General features: G+C 45.1%; 1 protein-coding gene across 4 annotated transcripts in view; it reads right to left on the bottom strand.

Annotated features, from left to right (window-relative positions):
- wwox (WW domain containing oxidoreductase) overlaps positions 1–16320 on the bottom strand; it is a 155682-nt gene that overhangs the window by 89587 nt on the left and 49775 nt on the right. For 3 of the 4 annotated variants that reach the window (XR_003777465.2, XM_013138927.3, XM_020040428.2), the window contains exons 7-8: positions 11413–11598; positions 7020–7284 (exon numbers count right to left, since the gene is read on the bottom strand). Coding sequence is in view for 3 of the 4 variants with exons in the window: in XM_013138927.3 (XP_012994381.1) it covers positions 7020–7284; positions 11413–11598 (451 nt within the window). In the remaining variant the exon portion in view is untranslated. Of the gene's footprint in view, positions 1–5414; positions 5484–7019; positions 7285–11412; positions 11599–16320 lie in introns of those variants that run through there. The other variant, XM_013138928.3, reaches the window with a different exon arrangement.

Raw genomic sequence — 16320 nt, 5'->3', positions numbered from 1 at the left:
AAAGCATACCTCCAAATTCACCCAAAATTATTCACTGAACAGAGAATCAAGTTTTGGAATGGTCATCACAGCCCCTGACCTAATTCCCATAGAAAACCTGTGGGGTGAGTTGAACAGTAGAATCCACAAGCAAGGACCAAGGACTCTGAATGATCTGGAGAGTTTCTGTCTAGAGAAATATTTCTCATTGGAGCTAGTGGCAGCTTTTTTACAGTAAGTAGAATAATGTATATGTGAGGAAAGTGTTTGCTGGTTTCGTAAATACTAGCCAAAAATAAATACCTAGGTGTGGTAAGAGTTATAATAAATATAGATATTTGTTAAGCTTTCCAATCAAACAAGCATCTTTAAAACAATTATTAAAATATGATGGCAATAGTGTAGAACAGATAATCCTTAAAAATAAAAAAATCTATAGCTAAAAACAATTAGATCAATCTCCTGAAGTGGCCCAGACAAAGCCCAGACCTCAATCTAATTGAGATTATTTGGAAAGAGTTTAAATTTGCTGTTCACCAAAGGCCCAAATGAAACTTGTTGGAGCTTGAACAGTTTAGCATATAAACAATTAGCAAAAAATGCTGTTTCAAGATGTGGAAAGCTGATAGAGATATTTTTAAGCATTCCAATCAAACAAAAGTCTCTAAACCAATAAGTAAAATATAATGGGACAAATGTAGAATAGATAATACAGAATACATTATCCAAATAGACTCATGGCTGTAATTGCTGCCAAAGGTGCACCAACCAAATATTGATAAAATCAAGTGAATACTTATGCAATCAATAATTGTCAGTTTGGTACTTCTAATTAAATTAGAACAATTCATAGACCTCATTTTCCACTTTGACATTAGGGAAAACCTTTTTTTCCCATTTTTGATCAGTGTCAAAAACACCTTAATAAATCGATCCTGATTACATGTTGTAACACAATAAAATGTGCAAAAGTCCTCTGGCGGGGGGTGAATAATATGAGAACCACTGTAGAGAGATACATGCGAAACACTGAGGGATATAAAATATACAGAAAATACACGGGACAGATAAAGATATATAGAAAGAGTTACTAAAATAGAAACGTTCAGAGTGACAGAGGTATACAATATAAATACAGATACTGAGAGATATAGATACTAAGAGAAATAGATACTGAGAGGTATAGATTCTGAGATATACATACAAATAAAGGTGCACATGCAGAGATAGTGAGAGGTACTGATACAGAAAGATACTGACAGATACAGATAGAGATTACAGAGATACAGAGAAGAGCATGGGATAACTGGTGGAGGTCACAGGTTGATCTCTATTGATCTTCTCCCAATCTGCTGGCTATCTCCAAGCACAAATACAGGAGAAATCTCCAACAAACAGACACACACGCACGTACACACACACAAACAAATACACACATGCAGGCATACACACACACACACACACACACAAAGGCACACCCTTGTGTATTATAAAGGCCACATATCATCAAACAGTAATGCCTATGCATTTAATATATGAGACTCTGTCTCAATTTCAGCACTGGGTCTCTGGTGAGTTTGATGCGAAACCAATGTAACATCCAGGCCAAACTGTATTTACAAACAATCACCCACAGACAGACACTAAGGTGAAATATGACATTAATATGAACAACCATTAATAACTCTTCCTTCTCCCCACTCTCTGCCCTCTGCTCCCTCTTCCCTCTCTCTCGCCACATCACTCGCTGTCTCTCTCACGGTCTCTTTCGCTCTCTCTCTCTCACTCACCGACTCTCTTTCGCTCTCTCGGTCTCTATCTTTCGCTCTCTCGCGCAAGCGCGCGCGCACGCTTTCTCTCTCCCTCTCTCGCGCTTTCTCTCTTCTTAATCCGTTCATGTGGGCAATAAGTGTATGCACCATGAACACATTTAATTTGTGCGTGTGGTTTAGAGCGAGCCCAGAGGTGAGTCTTAATAAGGATCAATGGCACTTTATCTGGGCCGGCTCCCACTTCACAGCATGCAAATCACACAGCAACACTCTGGCAGGAAAAAAAGAAATGGATTTAATTAAAAAATGTAGAACCACAGGCTCTGGAAATTCAATTAAAGGATTTATGCAAAGGTTGGCTAGCTTTTTGTGTTGCAGTTTCCTGCTTCTGTAATGAGCTTTTCATATTAAAAATCAATAGGTAATCTGGGCTGGGGGATCGGCTGCTTATGTACATTTTAGAAATCAATTTGAAAAATAGTCCATCAGCCGCTGTGTCACAACATAAAAGGGAGGGGGGGGGGACTGAGAGGTGGAGGAAGAGGTGATGGTTTTCCTATTTTCTCCTCTATGGGGAGAAAATAGGAGAAACATTGGCAGTATGGATGTATAGAGGGATGAAGAGAGAAGTGAGGGCTCTATAGCCTGGTCTTTTCTCTGATTTAGGTTTTTATGTTAGAGACAGGCTCCCTGGGTGCTAGAACCCTGTCCAAGCCTGACCTCCAGGTCGGGGGTAATTTAGGCCAGGCCCAGTCCAGACACACACACTCTCAGTGGGGTACAGGTACTAATGGTCTCCCCGAGGTGTCTGGAGCCTGGCACTGGAGGATGTCTAGAGCTGTGCGGTAAGAGGTACAGCTGAACTGAGCTCTGTGTGCTGTAACGGTGTAGCTTCAGTGTGAATGAAGATGTTGCTCCTAATCAGCTGGAATGACTTCATCCCAGGGAGCTGGCAGCTCATTACCCCCGGTACAGCTGTAGAGGTCTGGGACTAGAGGGACCTCTGCCCCCCTCCGTCTCTCTCCGCGCACGGCTGAGCACCACACAGACCGACGCCGAGACGCTGTCACGGCCCACACCAGAGACACTGCGATGGGGCTAAGCTAAGCTCTCTGCCTGCGCTGCGTGTTTATCCTCACATCCTGACAGTGAGGACGTACAGAGATAGAGTCGTGGGACGGAGACTGATTATGGGCAAATTCCCTGTCTTTTAGTCATTTAGCAGGGCGCTTTAATCCAGAGCCAACTGCTGTTATTGCGTTCGTCTTAACTTGCAGTCATTCAATTGCTCTTAACATGGATAGATGGGACAACCTGGTAATTATATAAGTACACCTTAAATTCTTTTTAAGAGTTAGGTTTCAGATGTTTTTCCTTAAAATGGCCAGGGTCTCAGGGTGAACGTCAGAGCAGAGTTTCAACTGGACTCTGAGAGGGGGGGGGGGTGCAGGGGCCCAGGGAGGGGAGGGCAACGGGGGAGATTCAGAAGACAACAGGTGGAGTGGGGAGCAAAAGACAGAGGAGAGAGTTTTGTGTCTTCAGTTAGAAATCACAGCTGAACTGTATAGCGTCTGTCCAGACAGATGTTCAGTCATGCATATGTAAAAAGGTGGGCTTGTGCCCCAGGCTAAATGCTGGGTAATTATTAGTATGATATCGCTAAGAGCCGGGGAGTGGGCGCTGAAGGTACAACCCTCAGGGAGTAGACATATCTGATTGGACCGGCGAGACCCATCTCAGCAACTACCCAGAACCTACCTCTTCTCTGACCATTAAAGTGGAGTTGAGTAGAGTTGCCCCTAGTCACTGATGTCAGGTCAGTTAGGTGTTTCCTCTCTAATGGTGGAGGTCGGGGCGTGATAAAGGTCAACTGATTCTAGATACACAGAAGAGCCTAGTGAAAGTCTAGTGAAGATGTCAAGTCAACAACATGTCACAGAAACACTGCTGACTGTCAAGACCATTGTATGAGACTGAAAGGTTATGTACACATACATGCACACAATTCATCCTAAACTGTAGACCCAGAGTAATACATTTCACTAATTAAGGACACGTTTCTTCAAACAAGTTAATTTTACTTTCACAACTTAATTGATCTGCTTACTCCATCGGCAAGTATAATCTAACATTGTGTTTTACCATTTTCCTTTAAGGACCGCCAAAGCTATAGGTAAATAATAGTACACTGTTACATTTGAGTTTTACAGACAAATGTCACTAAAAATCAGGTTGGCCAAACAATGAACTGATTAATTAACACAGAGCCAGTTTATAGTCTATTTAGACCATATCAATTGTCGTGAAAACTATTTAATAAAAACAAATGTCCTCACATTAGGGAGCTAGAGATAAGAACTGTGATTAGTTTCTAGCAATTATTAAACTAAAGGACAGAGTGAAGATCTTACTATGATGGAGCAGGATTAACTATTATCAGAAAGCAGGGGCAGACGAGGGAGTGGAACATGATGTTACGGACTGATTGTTGGTCCGATTGAAACATCGTGGCTCTACACAGACGCCTCCAGTCTGATCACGGTCCAGAAGGGGACCGCAATAACCTGCTGGAGTAGCGTCAGCGATACGTGGAGTCTGGTCTCAGCGCCACACAGACCAGCCCACAACACAACACGCCTGATGACAAGACCATTCATCATATTGTGTGTGAGAGAGAGAAAAAAAAACAGCCGCTGAATTATGTCATTTGTTTAAGTACTCGGGTCCACATCCGATAAGAGTGAGTACAGTCCAGTGAACGAGGCGATATGCCCCAGTCTGGGAGAGGACATTAAACCACCTTAACAACTATCAAATAAAACATTTTAAGAGCACACGCGGCTCCAGGTGTTTAACGGATTGGCTTGATTATGCATACACCTACGTGCGCGCGCGTGTGCCCGTGCACGCTAGTCCGTCTGTATAAACCACTCCACCTGTGGTCCTATAAATCAGGCCCGCTGTGTTTTAAACGGGGCCATAGTTATTTAAACAACAGACATACACAGGGGTTTTTTGATTGTTTTTTTTGGGGGGGGGGTTGACATTCTGCTTATGTTTGCATCCCGGAATAATCTCAACGGATTCCGCAAGCGAACACTAGCAATTAAAACGATAGCATCTTCATATACCCGCTCCCAATAACTGAAATAATATCACTGTTAATGTGGGGGCAGAAGGGGAGAGGAGAGGCCTGGCGTGCTAAAGAGGATACACATTCAGATGCCTTATCAACCTCTCATTTAAATAACAGCAAATGCTCAGCTTAAGGGTGTGTGTGTGTGTGTGTGTGTGTGTGTGTGTGTGTGTGTGTGTGTGTGTGGTCTTTATCAGACACTACACTAAGCACTGAGTCAGCACACTAGGATTTAATTACCAGCGATAGCTACCTTTGTCCTTTAATATTTACAAACATCTACACCACTGTTAGTTAATTAACCACATGTAGGAAAACACCCAACCCTGGTCTGGAAGACAAACCAGGCTGCTAATTGCATCTGGGGGCTCAGAAGTCCAAAACGGTTCCAAACCCGGCGCCCCCCCCACAGTACCATAATAGCCCTAAAACATGATGTATTAGACACACTTCTCTCTTTGGTCTCATACTTTTATCATTTAAACAAGTACTTTTCTTAGAAAGCACCATAAACTTTAACAAATGTTCCCCTCTGGAGTGCTTTGGTTGGTATTGTTGACAGGAACTAACTATGTGTAGGTCAGGGTGGAGAGGTACTGTGAAAGAAAGAATGGAAGGGGGAGACAGGGAGGGAGGGAGGGAGGGAGGGAGGGAGGGAGGGAGGGAGGGAGGGAGGGAGGGAGGGAGAGAAATAGAGGCGGGAGACAGAGGGAGGTAGAGATATAGAGGGCGAGTAGAATAAGCACGAAAGAGAAAGAGATACAGCGATGAGATCCAGGCTTATAGGCGATAATTCTTCTTTAAGGATCAACAGTTACAGGTAAATGACAGTAAACGGCACCATTCAGATAACAGTGGAGTAAAATGAACAGGTCGGTATTTAGTGAAACCTGCTGAGAAATGTATCCTCTAACAGCTATAAGCGTTCAATGTGAAGAGAGAGATCCGACAGGAGAGACAACTGTCTGCCTGACAATCTCTCTCTCTCTCTCTCTCTATCTGTCTGTCAAAGGCCATTCATCACAACTGTACTAAAATACTGCTTTCTCCACACATTCCAACCCCCCTGCAGTGAAAACACAAGATGGATAAAGGGTGATAAAGAGGTAATGCTGGGATGTAATAATCCAACCAAAGCAGATGGAACAGCGTTGTGTGGCCTAAAGCCTAGAGTGGCAGGATTAGCAGAGAAGCCTTGTAGAGCAGAAGCCTGAATGTTAGGCCCTATAGATTATTAGATGAGAAATATTTTAAATTCAAATGTGCACGTACTACAAAAATGTCTGCTTTGTTGAGAAAGGTATGTGTGTGTGTGTGTGTGTGTGTGCAAGTATGCCTATGTACTTGTGTGAAATCTTCTAATAAACCGACAGTACAGTCCTCTGCATTTATTTTTTCTTTTGTCTCAGTTTTATAATTTTGATATAAAATCATTCTGAAGTATAGACTCACAACTTTTGTTTGAGCTGTCATCAATGACAGAACCACACTGGATTCCCCATCTAAACCAACCAGTGACAGAACCACACTGTCTCCCCCATCTAAACCAACCAGTGACAGAACCACACTGTCTCCCCCATCTAAACCAACCAGTGACAGAACCACACTGTCTCCCTCATCTAAACCAATCAATGACAAAGCCACACTGTCTCCCCCATGTAAACCAACCAGTGACAGAACCATACTGTCTCCCCCATGTAAACCAACCAGTGACAGAACCATACTGTTTCCACCATCTAAACCAACCAGTGACAGAACCACACTGTATCCCCCCCATCTAAACCAACCAATGACAGAACCACACTGTCTCCCCCATCTAAACCAATCAATGACAAAGCCACACTGTCTCCCCCATGTAAACCAACCAATGACAGAGCCACACTGTCTCCCCCATGTAAACTAACCAATGACGGAACCACATTGTATCCCCCATCTAAACCAACCAATGACAGAACCACACTGTCTCCCCCATGTAAACCAACCAAAGACAGAGCCAAATCTTAACCAACCTGTCCGTTCCACTGGCCATGGAGCAAACCCTGCTTAGCAGTCAGGTGATGATTCAGTCAATCACCAAAGAACAGTAAGTGAATAGCAGAAGTGGTACAGAACTACTACGCGTGCATCCTCACCATGGACTTAGTGAAGGGGCGAGCCAGGGTGAAGAGGAGCGTCATCAGCCACCAGCTCCGATGGATGGCCGTGTACATCATGTTCCCAGGGTGCAGTGCGTTGGCGGTGACCCCGTAAGGCGAAAGGCGTCGGTGGAGCTCGTTGGAGAACAGGATGTTGCACAGCTTGGCCCGGTTGTAGGCCAGCATGGACCAGTAGTCCTTCTGAGGAGGGGACAAGACAGCCAGATCCACTTGACCAGAATGGTCCAGCAGGTCTGTAAACCTGGGAAAGAAGGGAACCAAGAACCACTTCATTTAACTTAAACTCAGGAACACAAGACCAAGTCCCGTCAGAGACAACTCTACCGATGGCGCACTCAGATTAATCTTTTTCCCTTGCCTATGCACATGTGACATATGATCACACAGGCAGTGTGTGGATGTGTATGCGTGCATATGGACAGTAGCAGCAAAAGCGTAGTTCTAGCTCAGTACAAATCCAAGGCGTGACATGATGTTCTTTAATCACCTGCGACAGAGCAGTTAAAGCCCAGATGTTTGACAGGGCCCTTGAACATTACACCGCTCGCTGGCTTATTATGCACTCACAATCACAGACACACAGCAGTCAAACACACTACCTACTCCTCCAAAGAGTGAGTGTGTGTGTGTGTCTGTGTGGGTGTTTATGTATGTTTGTTTGTGTGTCTGTGTGTCCATGAGTGTATGTGTGTGCATCTTTCCAGTCACTAGAAACCCACCAATCAACACGTCAGCTGGTTTGCTTGTAGTGATGTGACAAGCAGCCTGCCGTTGCTCCCCATCCCCCCTTCGCTACATCCCTGCTTGGCTAAATTACAACATCAGCAGGAGTTATATTTCATGTGAGAAAACTTCACAACAGCTTTAGTGGATTGTAGGTTTGATGTATCAATTGGCTGAGTGAAAAATGCTAATGTTTCTCTCCGAGCAATTTTGTTAATAACATGTTTTGTTTTGGCTTGGGTCTGTCCAGAGTGAAATAACATTGATTTCGCTGTGCCAAATCACCTTTTCTCCACTACAATAAAACATTAAATAAAACATGAATAAATATGGGAGGACAGTGTCTCTCTTTTATCGAAGAAAATGAAAACACAAAAAAAGCCTGCCATTTACATTTAGAAAAGAAGAAGCACAAATAGATTATATTTAGTGCCGTTATTTCAGCCATCAATCCCTAACCCTTTTACAGAGGTTATAGGTTCAGTTTAACAGAGTGATTTCAGAAGAGATTTGCTCTCCTGGTCTTTGAGTAGGCCTAATGCAGTTGGAGACAGTTTACCTATCAGAGTTGAGTCCATTACACCGCTGACTCTGGTGTTAGGGGGTGATAAAGTTCCCAGCCTTTTCCCTCATCCCTCCTCCTCACAATCTCTCCTCTCTCTCCATCCCTCCTCCTCACAATCTCTCCTCTCTCTCCATTCCTCCGCCTCACAATCTCTCCTCTCTCTCCATCCCTCCCTCTCACAATATCTCCTCTCTCTCCATCCCACCTCCTCACAATCACTCCTCTCTCTCCATCCCTCCTCCTCTCTCTCTCCTCTCTTTGCATCCTTCCTCCTCTCTATCTCTCGTCTCTCTCCATCCCTCCTCTCTCTACAGCTCAACCTTTCCTCTCTATCCCTTCAACCATGTCTCCCATGCACCTCCCCTGCTTTCCGCTGTAGGTCACAGCTTAGGGAGTATAATCTACTACCAGGTCAGTGTTCAGACTGTGGGGAAGAGGCCCAGTGAAATAACCAGTAAGTCACAGGAAAGTCACTGACTTCAGTGGATGCAATAACGATGTGGAATGGAACAGATACTGTCTCTATCAGCTCCTCTTTTCCGGACCAGTGTGTAACGGACTCTCTCTGGTCCTGCTAAGCCCTCTTTGAGGGGTTTAGACACCAATGATTACTGTTGAGGGAGAGTGAGACTGGGAGGAGGGTGGGGGAGACTAGGAGGAGGGCGGGGGCGACTGGGAGGAGGGTGGGGGAGACTAGGAGGAGGGTGGGTGAGACTAGGAGGAGGGTGGTGGCAACTAGGGGGAGGAGGGTGTGGGAGACTAGCCATTAGGGACTACTGAGAGGAGGTGAGGATGTGAGAATGTAAGGAGCTGAGGAGCTGAGAAGGTTTGGAGCTTAGAAGGTGAGGATGAGAGGAACAGAGTGAAAAAAGCAGCAGTGAGAGGAGAAGAAAGAGGAGGCGGGAAAAGCCAGCTCTAACTTCATACACAGGCCTTGAATCAATCATGTGCTGTCATCTTTGTTTTAAATCACACACATTCTCTCCGTAGTCTCCCTATCAATGTATGGGCCTGACCTCTGGTGAATGACAGTCTCCGCTCAGGCCTGCAAGTCTGCCTCTACAACACCACATTATATCTAGCAGAGCAGGGACAGAATATGACTGCAGTTTGATCTGCTACAATAACTCTGTGTCCAGTCCTTCTCACTAGCTCACTACTCTACTAGGATCTAATCAATCATCATGATTAGCTGACTGGTTGACTGACTGGTTGACTGACTGGTTGACTGCAGCTAGGATCAATGGTGCCCATATACACTGAGTGCCTCTGGTACACATAGCAGATAGGATAGCATAGCGTCACTTGCTAGGTTCACTGTACATATAGACATGCTTGATAAGTGCAGGGCCCAGTGGCCCACTGTATGGAGAAACGGAAAGACAGAGAGACTACACGAGGGGGGGGGGGAGGAAGAGAGAGAGACAGGAGGTCAAAGAGGAAGGCTTATCATTATATGCACTGATAAAAGATATGTAGCTGATACATCCATCACTGACAGTCAGTAGAGAGAGGGCTTGTCATGTCTGACAGGCTGTGCTGTATACTGAGCTGTTCTTATGACAAGCCAGTAAAATAAAGGGTCAGTTACTGCAGCCTTCAGCAGGGCTTCAAGCACATGCGGTACGAACTCAAGATTTCATTTCACTCAGATTTCAGTTTCGCATTTAAACGAATGACTGCTTTATGTTCCTCGTGTATAGTGTTCAGTTGTGACTGAAACGGTTACAAAGTAATGTGTTACAGTAACAACCTGACATGTTAGGTTAAATTAATACAATAGGGTACGGTAAGAATACTATGACAGGTGTTCATCCAGGTAAATAATATGACAGGTATTCATCCAGGTAAACACTACGACAGGTATTCATCCAGGCAAATACTACGACAGGTATTCATCCAGGTAAATACTATGACAGATATTCATCCAGGTAAATACTACGACAGGCATTCATCCAGGCAAATACTATGACTGTTATTCATCCAGGTAAATACTATGATAGTTATTCATCCAGGTAAATACTATGACAGGTATTCATCCAGGTAAATACTATGACAGGTATTCATCCAGGTAAATACTATGACAGGTATTCATCCAGGTAAATACTATGACAGGTATTCATCCAGGCAAATACTATGACAGGTATTCATCCAGGTAAATACTATGACAGGTATTCATCCAGGCAAATACTATGACAGGTATTCATCCAGGTAAATACTATGACAGGTATTCATCCAGGTAAACACTATGACACTTATTCATCCAGGTAAATACTATGAAACTTATTTATGACAGTAAGTAATTTTGATTTTAAGAGCCTGGTCTGACTCTGAAAAACAATATATCCAAAAAACCTGAGTTACCATTTAATTTAATATGGAGGGTACTGATTATAATGTAGTATTGACCTGATTTAATGCGGAGGGTTCTGATTATAATGTAGTACTGACCTGGTTTAGTGTGGAGGGTACTGATTATAATGTAGTACTGACCTGATTTAATGTGGAGGGTACTGATTATAATGTAGTACTGACCTGGTTTAGTGTGGAGGGTACTCATTATAATGTAGTACTGACCTGGTTTAGTGTGGATGGTATTGATTATAATGTAGTACTGACCTGGTTTAATGTGGAGGGTACTGATTATTATGTAGCACTGACCTGGTTTAGTGGGGAGGGTACTGATTATAATGTAGTACTGACCTGGTTTAGTGTGGAGGGTACTGATTATAATGTAGTACTGACCTGGTTTAGTGTGGAGGGTACTGATTATAATGTAGTACTGACCTGGTTTAATGTGGGAGGTACTGATTATAATATAGCACTGACCTGGTTTAGTGTGGAGGGTACTGATTATAATGTAGTACTGACCTGGTTTAGTGTGGAGGGTACTGATTATAATGTAGTACTGACCTGGTTTAGTGTGGAGGGTACTGATTATAATGTAGTACTGACATGGTTTAGTGGGGAGGGTACTGATTATAATGTAGTACTGACCTGGTTTAGTGTGGAGGGTACTGATTATAATGTAGTACCAACCTGGTTTAGTGTGGAGGGTACTGATTATAATGTAGTACTGACCTGTGTGACTCTGAGGACACGATCACCACGCGGGCAGGGGCGGAGCGTCGCAGCACATCCTGTAAACACTGCACCAGCAGGAAGTGACCTAGATGACAGGTCTGGAAGGTGGACTCCAGGCCGTCTTCAGTGAGGCGCCAGGGCTGAGTACACACCGCTGCATTACAGATCAGAATGTGGAGTGGACTACAGGGAGAGAAGAGGGACACAGAGCAATCACACACTGAGGGCCAAGTTCATAACACACCTGACAGTCCACTTCTCCACATGCAGAAAGCAGATACCTAGGAGGAAGAGAAGTAAAACCCAAACCAGAAAGAATGGAGGAGACAGGAGGGGATAGAGAGAGGACGTAGAGCAAGGAGGTGAGGGAGAGGGTAGGGAGAAAGATTAGAGAGAGTGGAGGTTAGGGAGAGACTCTTACACCAGGCCACCGGCTTAGGCCTCGCAAGACGGGGGACAGACAGGAGGGGAGCAAGAAGAGAGGTGTAATGTTGGAGTAGTAGACCTTCATCACAGAAAGACACACCCACAGGGTAATAGTGACATACTGTAGATTGACTATAGGAGGCTTCGTCTCCAACTCCCTGAATGGGCCATCCAAAAGACACTGAATACAGATGGACACCAGCCAAAAGAAACAACCCACCTTTAATAGCCATCAAATCAATCTCAAAGAAAGAAAGAGACAGAGGGTAGGACAGACTGAGTGTGTGTGTGTGTGAGAGAGAGTGACAGAGTAAAGGGGAGAGAGAGAATATACACAAATACACACACACACACACACTTCCATATAATCAAACCCACCAGGAACACACACACAGACATCAACACACCCGCTTCTGGGAGCGTATCGCTCGGATGTCCCCTTTGTGCGTGACTATGCGTGTGTGTGACTGTGTGTATGTGTGTGTGACTGTGAGTATGTGTGGGTGTGTGTGTGTGTGTGTGGCTGTGAGTATGTGTGTGGGGCTGTGAGTATGTGTGGGTGTATGTGTGTGTGTGTGTGTGGCTGTGAGTATGTGTGGGTGTATGTGTGTGTGTATGTGTGTGTGATTGTGAGCATGTGTATGTGTGTGACTGTGAGTGTGTGTATGTGACTGTGAGTATGTATTTGTGTGTGTGTGTGTGTGTGTGACTGTGACTGTGAGGATGTGTATGTGTGTGTGTGTGTGTGTGTGTGTGTGTGACTGTGAGTATATGAGCATGTGTGTGTGTGTGTGACTGAGAGTGTGTGTGTGTGGCTGTGAGTATGTGTGTGAATGTGAGTATGTGTGTGTGTGTGTGTGTGTGTGACTATGTGTGTGTGTGTGTGTGTGTGTTTGACTGTGAGTATATGAGAATGTGTGTGTGTGTGACTGTGAGTGTGTGTGTGTGGCTGTGAGTATGTGTGGGTGTATGTGTGTGTGTATGTGCGTGTGTGTGTGACTGTGAGGATGTGTATGTGTGTGTGTGTGTGACTGTGAGTGTGTGTGTGTGTGTGTGTGTGACTGTGAGTATGTATGTGTGTGTGTGTGTGTGACTGTGACTGTGAGGATGTGTATGTATGTGACTGTGAGTATGTGTGTGTGTGTGTGTGTGTGTGACTGTGAGTATGTGTGTGTGTGTGACTGTGAGTATGTGTGTGTGTGTGTGTGTGTGTGTGACTATGTGTGTGTGTGTGTGTGACTGTGAGTATATGAGAATGTGTGTGTGACTGTGAGTATGTGTGACTGTGAGTGTGTGTATGTGTGACTGTACGTGTGACTGTGTGTGTGTGTGTGTGTGTGTGTGTGTGTGTGAGCAGGCATACATTGCCGCGTCGGCCTAGGCGGTGAGGGATCCTTGTCGGTGACAGAGTCGCTCCAGCAGCCTCAGAACCACGGTAACACAGCCGAACAATCCAAACACACCCCACCAATTTTTAATTTCTTCCATTAGAATTAATGATGAGGCCCGGGGCAGTTTGTGTACCCTGTGTTTAAGGCTGCCTGCTGGATTAATTAAAAACTGGATGCTGGAAAATTAATGTGTGAATTGTTATGCCTGGCTATAATGAGTCTTCTCTGTAATGCTGTTAGAGAGGACTGGAGTGTATGTTCACCTTCAGGCCACCTAACACACACCCACACCCACATACATATACACACACACACACACACACACATACACACACATACACACACATACACACACACACACAAGCGCGCACAAGCGCGGTTCATTACTGAGAGTCACACTCAGTCCACATCAACTACGGAATGCCTACGTATGCAGATCATACACTTCATAAATACTACATACTGTACCTGCTTTATCGTTAAAAAAAAAAAAAAACGCTCAAAGTGTAACCCAAGGAAGACATTGTCAGATTTCATCTCCAATCCACCGTCTGAAATGTAACCGGAGTAAATTGGAAGTCTGTAGCTGAGCCAGAGAGCAGGTAGATGGTGGCTCCTCTGTGGGTGATGGGGGATGAGTTTGTCTAGGTCCCTGTTCACCCACATCCCCACAGGCAACAACCAGCACTGCGGCCTGGACAGCCACACTGGACACTGGTTTGGACAGCCTCTGATCGCCTCAGTTCCAGAGACAGGCTACAACACATGTATGCAAGGCCTCTTTCAATTAGAAACAGACCGCTCACAGATCCAAATGAAAGACCCAGTCAAAGCCTACCCACTTGTCCTAATTGTGTATCGCTCAGAGCTCAGATCCCTGGCTCCTCAGAGGAAGGATTGGAAAGCTTCTAGCTCAGAGTCCAATCTTTATAACCACAGGCCTAATGAAGGCCTTTAATGGGCTTTCTACTGCTGCGGGCTCGGCCTAACGGCTATCTTAAGTACCAAACAGGGAGAGATTAGTGTGTATATTTAGTGTAACTAGCCCCCTCTAGCCTGACCCATAACCTCTGGAATCACCTGTCTGGCTGGAGGAGGTGATTGGCTCTGGGCAATGCCGGGCTCAGCAGTGGTAATTATCACAGAATGTTATTGGCCATATAGGGACAGGAACAAACATACGTGCAAAATAGAAATGAGGGTGTATGTATTTTATGCGTGTGTTTTCTATTAGAGTTGGTTAGAATTAGTGGTAGTTTCAGATAGCAGCCCTGTAACTCTACTCTCCCCTCACCTCTGCTTCACTCTGTGTCACCCTGATTTCTGGTTGTGATGAAAATGAATGTACTCTGATGTCCCATCGCGGGAATTCCTTATTCCTCCTCAGCCACAGCTAATGGCAAAATACAGCCTGGTCAAAAACACAGCGAAGGAAGGACGTTATGCCTGAGAGAGAAAGAGAAAGATAAGGTGAAAAGCGAGGATGTTAGAACAACCAAGAAGAGAAAGACAAGGGGTGTGTGGGGGGGCTAGGGACAAGGGAGAGAGGAACAGAAAGGAGAGAAAAAGTATACATAGAAAGTGACAATGAAGAGAGAGCGATGTAGCAGGGGAGAGTATGGAAAAAAGGGGGAGAGGGGGAGACGTGGGGAGAGAGGAGAGGGTGAGATGGGCTCCCGGTTTCAGTGACTGTCCATATAACAGGTCTCCCAGGCGACCGTGGACACATGGCTCAACCTCCCTCTACTGTCAATCTCCAACTATGATGACAATAATGGTTCCCTAAAGGATGGAACGTGTGGGAATGAATAACATGACTCTTTCTGTGGTGTGTGTAATGTAGAACATGGGCAGAGCCCTGATTATGACATATGGAGGAGCACGGGAAGGGATGATGATAAGGTGATAATTACAGAGCTTCACCCAGAGTACATCATACCGGATGACCACCTGAGAAGGAACCGCCATCACACTCTGATTACAGGGCACTGGACGGCATGGCACTCACTCACTCAGTCACTCAGTCAGTCACTAAGTCACTCACTCAGTCAGTCACTAAGTCACTCACTCAGTCAGTCACTCAGTCAGTCAGTCACTAAGTCACTCAGTCAGTCACTCACTCACTCACTCAGTCACTCACTCACTCAGTCACTCAGTCAGTCACTCAGTCAGTCAGTCAGTCAGTCAGTCAGTCACTCACTCAGTCAGTCACTCAGTCAGTCACTCAGTCAGTCACTCAGTCAGTCACTCAGTCAGTCACTCACTCAGTTAGTCACTCAGTCACTCAGTCAGTCAGTCACTAAGTCACTCACTCAGTCAGTCACTCAGTCAGTCAGTCACTAAGTCACTCAGTCAGTCACTCACTCACTCAGTCACTCACTCACTCAGTCACTCAGTCAGTCACTCAGTCAGTCAGTCAGTCAGTCAGTCAGTCACTCACTAAGTCACTCACTCAGTCAGTCACTCAGTCAGTCACTCAGTCAGTCACTAAGTCAGTCACTCACTCAGTCAGTCACTCAGTTAGTCACTCAGTCACTCAGTCAGTCAGTCAGTCAGTCACTCACTCAGTCAGTCACTAAGTCACTCACTCAGTCAGTCACTAAGTCACTCACTCAGTCAGTCACTCAGTCAGTCACTCACTAAGTCACTCAGTCAGTCACTCAGTCAGTCACTCAGTCACTCACTCACTCAGTCAGTCACTCACTCAGTCACTCAGTCACTCAGTCAGTCACTCAGTCAGTCACTAAGTCAGTCACTAAGTCAGTCACTCACTCAGTCAGTCACTAAGTCAGTCACTAAGTCAGTCACTAAGTCAGTCACTCACTCAGTCACTCACTCAGTCAGTCACTCAGTCAGTCAGTCACTCACTCAGTCAGTCACTAAGTCAGTCACTCACTCAGTCAGTAACTCAGTCAGTCACTCACTCAGTCACTCACTCAGTCACTCACTCAGTCAGTCACTGGCCAGGAACCCTCCACACCAGGAGAGGCTGGAGGCTGTGGAAGCAGGGGGAGCTTGGATAAGGGTTCCAGGGTGGGTAGGCAGGAGGTGCAGACACGGAGGGTTAGGGGAGCTGCTGGTAGGGTAA

This window comes from Esox lucius, chromosome 19 (assembly GCF_011004845.1).
Source record: "Esox lucius isolate fEsoLuc1 chromosome 19, fEsoLuc1.pri, whole genome shotgun sequence".
NCBI lineage: Eukaryota > Metazoa > Chordata > Actinopteri > Esociformes > Esocidae > Esox > Esox lucius.
Note: the sequence above shows the minus strand (reverse complement) of the source record. Positions and strands in the feature narration are given on the sequence as shown.